The sequence below is a fragment of the Olea europaea genome, chromosome 12 (genome assembly GCF_002742605.1).
Source record: "Olea europaea var. sylvestris chromosome 12, O_europaea_v1, whole genome shotgun sequence".
NCBI classification, from domain to species: domain Eukaryota; kingdom Viridiplantae; phylum Streptophyta; class Magnoliopsida; order Lamiales; family Oleaceae; genus Olea; species Olea europaea.
Genome location: NC_036248.1, coordinates 16,653,124 through 16,662,630, shown reverse-complemented (window position 1 = coordinate 16,662,630; position 9,507 = coordinate 16,653,124). Strand labels below are relative to the sequence as shown.

The 9,507-nt window shown below is 36.0% G+C and overlaps 1 protein-coding gene and 1 pseudogene across 1 annotated transcript; one reads left to right on the top strand and one right to left on the bottom strand.

Annotated features, from left to right (window-relative positions):
- Positions 1–3,376, top strand: part of LOC111406690 — a 21,578-nt pseudogene extending 18,202 nt beyond the window's left edge.
- Positions 3,377–7,730: 4,354 nt separating this feature from the next.
- On the bottom strand, positions 7,731–8,781 carry LOC111405891. The gene is made up of 2 exons (XM_023034985.1): positions 8,233–8,781; positions 7,731–8,141 (listed from the first exon to the last, which is right to left on the bottom strand). Exons 1-2 carry the CDS (start codon positions 8,593–8,595, stop codon positions 7,959–7,961), a joined length of 546 nt encoding a protein of 181 aa, XP_022890753.1. The 5' UTR covers positions 8,596–8,781; the 3' UTR covers positions 7,731–7,958.
- Between the last annotated feature and the right edge of the window lie 726 nt (positions 8,782–9,507).

Here is a 9,507-nt window from a genome sequence, read left to right as displayed (position 1 = left end):
AGATGCTTAGTTGGCAGCACTTCTGGACTAGTTTTGATAATTCTATTATCAATCATAGTCTTCTAATGCAATAATGTCTTGTGCGCTAAACTGAAAATCTGTGCCTTTTTTTTTGGGGGGGCATTAAGTTGCGGGTTCTTCATCCAGCTACTTGATCAGTCATGGTTCTACATTAGAGGATAATATGAAACTAATAGGTTTTCATTCGGTCCAGGTAAAGCTTTCAATAATTATTGTTCATTTGCTTGTTATATAGCATGTGCTGGAGCATGGAAAGCCACACGAGAGATCTACTATAATCCAGGAATTGGCTGGGAAGATAGTTCAAATGAGCCAGCAGAAGTTTGCTTCAAATGTCGTCGAGAAATGTTTAACTTTTGGTGATCCTGATGAGCGCCAACTACTGGTGAATGAGATGCTTGGATCAACTGATGAAAATGAGCCTCTTCAGGTCTGATATTTGGCTATTTTATTTATAATTGTTGCATATATCAAGAATTTCCTCATGAAGGTAAACTTAACCCCGGCTCTTGGTGAAGAAGTTTGAGCAATAAATAAGACTCATAATGGCCTGACATTTTTCTTAATGGAAGCCCTCGACACCCTGTGTTGGTAATGCTGAACTTCTTGTGTTGTGGTTTTGAATTTCTGCTTTTGCTTCTGAGTTAGCTAGGTCTGTAATAATTGGGCAGCTCATCTTTCAACTTCCATCATTTCTTTTTCTCAATTTAGATTAGTGTTGTCCCAATCATTATTTTAAATAGTGCGATATACTTCTTTCTCAATTTTGAAGTCTTCATTAAGCGCCTTGAAGCTTGTCTTGAGTGCCATTTGTCAAAGGTTACATATCAACTTGTTCAGGCACACAACCTTACGGAATAAGATTAGGGTGGTGAGGAATGTGCTCTTTTGTTTTGGCCTTAGTTTTTGTGCTGAAAATTTTTTGAGATTAGAATGATTTTTAAGTGTTTCTTGAGTATATTAAAGACAATCTAATCCTAAAAACTAGTAAGATAGTTGGAGAAGAGGGATAAGGAGAGCAAGTGAAGCAAGCATACTCTAGCCTCGTCCAACTGAAATTTGATAATCTGTTCTCCTGAGTGAAGTTGCAATTTTCCAATAACAGACAACTGGTAACAAGACCCATGGAGCGAAACTTCCCTTTTTTCTTTTATATTTTTTTTGTATCTTTTTCTCTTTTCCTCTGTATTTATGGTAAAGGGAAAGGGAAAGGGAAAGGGAAAGATACCATTGCTAGTGGATGATAAGGGGGAAAAATAATGGAAAGAAGCTAATCTTGATGAGGACAATACGGGAAGGCTCCATTTCAAGTGGACAGTGAGAAAAAAGGATAATAAGAAACTGATGGTAACAAGAAGGATCAGGAGGGAATCAAGCATATTGATGGTTTTCTGGAATAATTTTAGGCTTTTTTCTAGTTTTAGTAGTGATTTATCAATTTTTTTATGTTAATTGCGTATTTGATGATCTATTATTTGATGCCAAATTGATCTATTTTTTTACGAGTTAGATTTAATTTTGGTAACTTCTTTTTATAATGAAGTTGTCAATATGGTTTATAATTTTTTACGAGGAATTGTTTAATTGGTTCTTGTTGAAGGTTTCACGACAATATCCAATTAAGGTGAACACTGGTCCCATTGATTATGGTCTTCTATGAGACCAAAATGGTGATGGTCTTCTATGAAGTACATGAATCTTGAATCTAGAATGCTAAAAAGTTTGCAAGGTATAGCATTATTGATTGGAATTTGGTGGAAGGAAATTGAGAATGTTAATTTGAATCATAGAAATATTGGAAGATCTGAGGGTCCTTATTTTGTATTATTCATCTCTTTTAGCCACTGTAGGGTTTATCAAATTATTAAATATCTCGGAAGCCTATAATTTTTATCTGTGCAATCAGGCTTATATTTTCGTATTATAACTTCTATGCATCCAGGCTATGATGAAAGATCAATTTGCAAATTACGTTGTTCAGAAAGTACTTGAAACTTGTAGTGACCAAGAGCGTGAACTGATACTGTCCAGAATAAAAGTTCATTTGAATGCATTGAAGAAATACACATACGGGAAACATATTGTAGCTCGTGTAGAGAAACTTGTTGCCGCTGGGGGTATGATCTTCTTTCCTTTACTTGTGCATCCATATTGATTGCCTTTCAAGATTATGGGAAGAAAGCCTCATACAAGCTCTCTTATTTTTGCCCACCTTACGTTGTTTGTAATATTCCCAATTCCCCCTCTCCTCACCAAGAGGAATTCATATATTTGAGCTTCCAAGGAAATTTTCATGACGAGCATACTTGGTTCGGATGTTTGGTTAAGTTTAAATATGTTTACTTATAAGAAATAACTTGTTCAAAACTAAATGATTTGTTGAACTGGTTAGAGCTTGGAAATTTTGAAGTTACTGTTGACTGTAACTGCTTTACTTAAAAGTAAGATATACAAGTGCAAAAAATAGAAGTTACATAAGTAACTTAACCTTTTGAAGTTTAGCCAAATACAGAGTGAAACTCTTCTCATTTTCGGTAGGATGAATCATGATGGTTTATAGCTTAAAGTACTTTTTACTGAACATGTCAATTTCCATGTGACTTTATCTTTTGAAGTTTAGCCAAATACACAGTAAAACTCTTCTCATTTACGGTAGGAATTGTGATGGTTTATAGCTTAAAGTACTTTCTCATTTACGGTAGGATGAATCGTGATGGTTTATAGCTTATAGTACTTTTTACTGTACGTGTCAATTTCCGTGTATAGACATTGGAAAGAGGTCAAGGATTGGAATTAAACTTGGTGTAATTTTTGTTTGATATGTCTTCATTGTTTATACTCCTACTACCATTCAATCTTCCCTGTCAAACGCGTGACTAACATGTTATTTCAATAATTTGCAGAAAGGAGAATTGCTCAATCCCTTCACTCCGCTTAGATATCGTAGGAAAAAGGTTGTACAGCTAACTGAGGCTAGTTTGAGCTACCTCGCTTCCTTCTATTTCTGCTGGGCATTGTGCTCTGGCCAATACTATGAGGAAGGCATTAGTGGATTTCAAATAAACTTGTTTGCCTGTACTTAAAAACTGTACATTTTTAGTTCAAGTTTATACATAGATTCTAGTAAGCTGAGGCTCGGAGGTTAAATGTTCCTGATGCCCGTGCAGATTTAAGATGACAATACAAGTTCCAAGGGTGTAAAATGACAAAAGGAAGGTAGTTTACATTGCGACGTGACTGTACAAATTATGGCGTATGGAGAGTTGGTTGTATCGGTGAGGCCAAGACATAATGAGTACTGTATCTGAAAGATTTCTTATATGGCCAAGTACTTATTGGGTTCTTTAGATTGTCCTTTCTTGCTCGTGATTTCATTTTCTTAACCAGGAATTTCATTATGTATGGAATTAGTGACCATTTCAAGGCCGAACAAAGATGAATATGAAAAAGAAGACTTTGAGATGGATAAAAGATGGTTTATAACTTGGAAAATGTCTCATGCACAGGGTCTGTGCATCAGACCCTTTACATGACATCTCACATGGGGTGGACCTCACATGTGGATCCCATGTGTGGCGTCCACCCCATGTGTGTACTTGTGCAGGATCTGAGCAACAAACCCTGTGGAGGTAGCATAATTGTTATAACTTTATTGAATATTGACAGTGGGCAATGAGCATTTAGTACACATTGATTCTTAGAGGAAATTATATAAAATCAGGTATTAAAACTTTCAAATTCAATATTAGGGGATGAAGTTTACTTTTGCAACAATCTGGTATTATATATAATTAACCCATCCAATTCAATTAAAATCCTAATCATTTTTCCCAAATTCTTCCCTTATAATATCCCGTCTCTTTCTCTACCTTATCCTCTGACTATCATCGCTGTTAAGGAGCGATCGCAACCGGAGACACCTCCGACTCCCAGTGCTGACACGAGATCATCAGAATTGAGGCCATTTTTAAACTGTAATAATCTATTTTCGCTTTAACTCTCCATCTTCTCTTCATCTTTCCGTCCATATTCTCTTGGCGATGCAGATCTACCAACTCCAGCGAGCTGTGGTGCTGAAATGAATAGGCTATGGTGGTGGTTGAATTTGGTGGTAGTGGTGTGATTTTTTGGCATGTTTTGTTGCGTTTTTGAGGTGGTGACGACGAGTTTGTGGGTTTTTTGGTGAGGTGGTAGTTAGGTGTGGTGTAAATGGAGATAAAGGAAATGGTGGTGGTGGTGTGCTGTGGGTGGTGCGTTGTGCGATGGTGGTGGCGGTGATTGTTGCGGCGGCGATGATGGCAATGGGTGGAGTATCTACGACCAATAATTAGGCGTCCGTGACCAACTATTTAGGCGTCTATGACCAACTATTTAGCTAATTTGTGACTAAATATTAGGTGTCTGACAAAAAAATAATTTGTGACCAATAACTTGTAACTCATGTGACCCATAGATAAAATATGACATGTAATTTAAATGATATGTGACCTCGAAATAATATGTGACCTACAAAATTTTTGATTTATGACCACAAAATAATCTGTGAAAAATTAATTTGAAAATATGTGACCAGTAAATAAATCTGTGACTATTAATCATGAAATTGTGACTTTATTATCTTTATTTAATAAATATTTTTAATTAATTAAGTGCATACATGATTTTTGAATTTTCAAACTATTTACTTGATTTTTGAATTGGGGTAAACATAAACCCTGAGATGTGATTTTTTCCCTTGATTCTTATTTATAAGATTAACAACTCTACTATTTTATTGATGGTGTTTATTCAAAAAATAGATAATAATTATCAAATTACAACTAATAACTTTGCATTTCTATAGGACTATGTTTCATGTCATCTCGTTTCCTTTGGTTTGAATTTGTTGATCTCAAGTCTTCTTGATTGCTCAAATTGTCGCAATTGATTTTGAATTTGTGTGGATTTATAACCTTATTTCTCCAAGATTTTATAGTCTTCTTATCACTCATTTGATACTCATCATTTTTGGTATCAAGTCGTGTGATGTCCTAACAAAACCATGTCCAGTTTTGGTTGATGGATGTATAATTCAACGATTGTCCTCAGAATAATCGGGCTTTTAAATAGAATTTAATGGAAACTTCGGTATTTATTTATTTATTATTATTATTATTATTTTATTTTTTTTAGGTGGGGTGGGAGAGTTTTTTGAAAGCTATCAAGGTCAACCTCTATTGGGGGCTTTTCTAAGTTTTAACTAAACAAAAGAAGTTTTTTCATACAGAATTGAACATAGCTTCTTAGTTTTAAAGGGTAGGTTCTGATTTTGTCAAAAAATAAGTCTTTATAGGCCCATGTGATTTTAAAGAAATTTATTTTTTGTTTATTTAATTTTTGGAAATCCGGGAATTGATATGCAGTTTGCATCTGTAAATAATGATGCCTTTAATTTGGTCAGTTCGTTAAATGGTGATTATGTAAAGTATAAATCAATAATGGTGATTCCATTTTAGTTGCACAAATGGCTGGTTAATTGATACGCCTCTATAGTCTGCAATTTATCTAAAGCTTTTATTAGTATTTAAAATTCATTCCACTCCTCTCTCCTTAGATATAAATGTTTGGGCTGACGACTTGTATAAGCCGATCAATGGTCAAAATTCCCCACAACTAAAACTCGCGAGCTGAGTCGATCCTTGGCACCATTTTTGGTTAGCAGTATTGGACAATATAATAGACATGGTCTTCGCTTACCATGAACGTCTAATGGTACTCATCGTGCGCTCTTGAAACATAGGATGGGAATTTATTTACATGTAGATTGAGCTGTTATAATAGATGGAAAATAGTAATAAATATACGATGGCAGAGAAATTATTCTGAAATAGTAGAGTTCCTACTTCCTACTCCGTTGTGTTCCTTGGAAAAAAGGAAGAAAGAAAGAGCCTAAAGGAGTTTGGAAAAAAAAAAAAAAAAAAAAAAGATATTGTTCGTGAAGGCGGTCAGGTCGAGGGAGCCAAAATCAGAAAGGTAATTAAACTATTCAAGATTGGAGCTTGAGATAGTGTAGTTAGCCAAGTATTTAGTTGCTTCAGATCTTCGAGTAAATCTAACAATAAAGTGAATGGAGTGACGAGAAACAATCATACAGCTGACGCCAAATTTACATGGAAAAAGGCACAGTTTCTAGAAGCTAGAGGGAGAATAATCGAATGAATGAACTATCTTCTCTAGGAATGTGATTTTTGTTTTGGTCCTTGTGAGGATATGGTTCACCTAACCCCACCACCTAATGTTGTGAGTTGATGGGAGTGAGGTTGACACAATAAGGTCCTCCCACGTTTTGGTAGAGGCATGGTCTTCCTTCCTTCTCCTTCATATGGACTCTCTACCATTTTATATAAAAGAGGGGGCAGCTCTCGTTTTGGAGAAGACCCAGCAGAAAAAAAAAAAAAAGGAGCTCTCGGTTTTTTCATAGGTTCTTCATTGGTTTTTCCCCTCTCTCTTTGGAAGTCAATTGGCATAGCATGGGGCTGTTCCTGAGCCTGGAAAAACACCCATAAATCGAAGAAGAAGCTGCCCAAAGGAGGAAGGAAAGCTGGACAGATTTCGGCAAAAAAAGGGTTGTATTTTTTCATTCCCGTTTTTCTTTGTTTTTGCCTTGAATCTTGTTTGTTGATTGTTGTTTTGGTTGTTTAAACTCCTAGGATCCCCAAAAAACTGGTATCAGAGCTAGGAGGAGTGATATTAGTCCAAAATCGATCAAAAATCAGCAAGGAATCGCCATTACCATTTTTAACCGAATCTGAAAAAACTTGATTTCCGGCCAACCTATTGACTTTCCGGCGAAATGGACCATGGAACCATGACCAGCAGGAGGAGGCGCACCCTGTGGTGGGGCGCGTGACCGGCCGCCGCGACTCCGGTGGCGGCGCGTGGCCGGACCTCCTTCTATTGGAGGGTGTGCTGGTGCCACAGAGAGGGCGCCACTTGGGCATTGTGGACACTATTATGGTGTCCATTATATCCAAGTAGAATAATCCTACAATTTTATCAAAAGAAGTCGAAGGAAAAAAAACTCAATCCGCTTCCCTAAAGATCTCTAATGACAGGCCCCTGCCAAAAGTTGAATTGATATACAATTTTTTCAAAAATATTGGAGGGGAGAAACACTTCAAAGATGGACCCTTATAAAAAATATTGGAAGGGAGAAACACTTCAAAGATGGACCGTGCACCCACACAATATCGAGGAATTCTTGATTGGTATCAAGCTAGAACCACATATTCTTCCTGAATATCATTATTCAACACCAAAGAATTTCTAGTGCTGGAATAGCATCGAAACTGAACAACTCTTACGAAATTACCATGTGTAACAAGTAGGAGAAATCTCTCTATTTTTTTCCGAGGAATATTAATGTCCTTACTATAGTGTACTATGAGAAAGAACGAGTTGGGGAGATCTTAAGTACTCTACCGAAAGCAGGACTACTTAAGATTAGAACGTTGCAGCTACTGAAGAAGACTATCATTCCGCTACTCTAATAGAAGATAACCTCATTGAAATCTATTGATTTATAAAATTGACTCAGAAGCTTAACCTTTAGAAGCTACTGATGAGAACATAGATTTGAACCAAATATAATTATCTTTTTTCCCATCTTTTCGACTTTTTATTTCATTTTCTCGACTGGAACAGCTGATAAGACCAGGTACAAAGACATATAGTTCCATAACACAGAGTTGCAATCATTCCACAAACAATTAAGAAAGTTTCATTTCATGGTACTGCAAAAGAAATGAAGCTAAAAACTAACTAATAAAGCTTCAATTGCAAATTCATGTTTGCTAAAAGGCAACGAAATTAATGATCAGTGTACCCTATTATAATGATATTTGATTCTTGAGAATTGCAAAAGGCTGTAGCAAGCTTACATCAAAATGAGTATTTGTTTACTCTGCATCATCGTCATCATCAAATTCTTCAATCTTTTGCCCAAAACCTCGGGGCCCAGCTTTAGATCTAGCTCCAATTTTACTCTTTTTACCAGTCCTCTTCTTCCTAGCAGCCTCTTCTTTCTCAAATTTATCTCTCTCCCTTTTCTGCAAGAAATCTGTCACGGCTATGTAGATTACCTGAGAAGTCCAAAGCATTCAGAATTAATAACAAACTTCTTGTCCAAATATCAAATTCAGCTTAAAATGTTAATATCAGAGTGAAATTTACCCCAACTGTAAGAATGGCTAAACCGACGAAAGCAAAGAAAAGAAGAGCTGATATAACTGTAGAAACACCATCATCGGTTGTGGAGACTACTTCCTGCAAATTCTCCTCTGTTGTGACTTCTGACAGCAAATAATTTCCATTTACAGCAGAAAATCTCCAATTTCTTATGGGTTTTAGAGAAGCAGCACTAGATGAATTTCCAGAATTCAAAGTTCGTGTTGATATCTGAGTGGATGGAAATCCAAAAATTGGGTTGTTTGATCGAGAGAATGAATGGTGGGCATTGATAAAATTACTCGGTTTACGCTTGGGAATCAAAGTGAGAGCTGGAGGAGATGATAAAAGGGCAGATGATGCAGCCATTTTCGTCAGCTAATTTATTGCTGCTACCACATCGATCCTCCTCCAAAGTATAGCTGTGGGTCTAAAAATTGTACAAACTCAATTGAAGTGTGGGTATGGGATAATGCCACAGTGTTATCTTCTCACTTCTAAAGAACAGATAGGTAGAACGTTTTGATAACAATCTCAATTTAAGTGGAATAACGAGTTGTGGAGATGAGCGCAAATCAAATATTCAAATGGTTCATACGAGTGGACTTATGAGCCGAACAAACTAGCTCGTGCACACGGACCAACTCGCGAACCACCACTACGCGAGCCTAGCCCTACATTTTGATACATTTGAAAATTCAAATTCAAAATTTTTTCCATGCATTGCAACATTATTTTTGCTATAAGAAGACAGTATCATTTTCAATTTTCACACATCTTTTGCACTCATCATATCGAGTTGAGATCTGTTGTTAAAATTGATTGTCCAATTTGCGGTCTATCCAATGATTCATTAACAAATCATTTTAAATTAGCATGTCTAACTTTAAAATGATGTATTAACAAATCATTGGGTACACAGCAAATTGGATAGTCAATGTTAGACATCAGATCTCTACTCTATTGTATTGAACTTTTTCTAGTTTCATAATTTTTTTACTATTACACCACTTAGAGAGAGAGACAGAAAAAAGAAGAAGGAAAAACAGACACTTTCACTATCAAATCTCTACTTTTATATTTTATGTTGCATTGTAATATCACATAATTTAGGTAATGACTAACTCTGTTGGGAATCTACTTATACATGCACAAGGGAATTTAAAATAATTTTCGATTCCCAACAAGAATCGCCTTTGTGTTTAGATAGAAATTGTGATAAGATTGTACCTTTTCCAGATCTGCAATCTTTTTGCTTTTCTTTTCGTTCCATCAACCTTG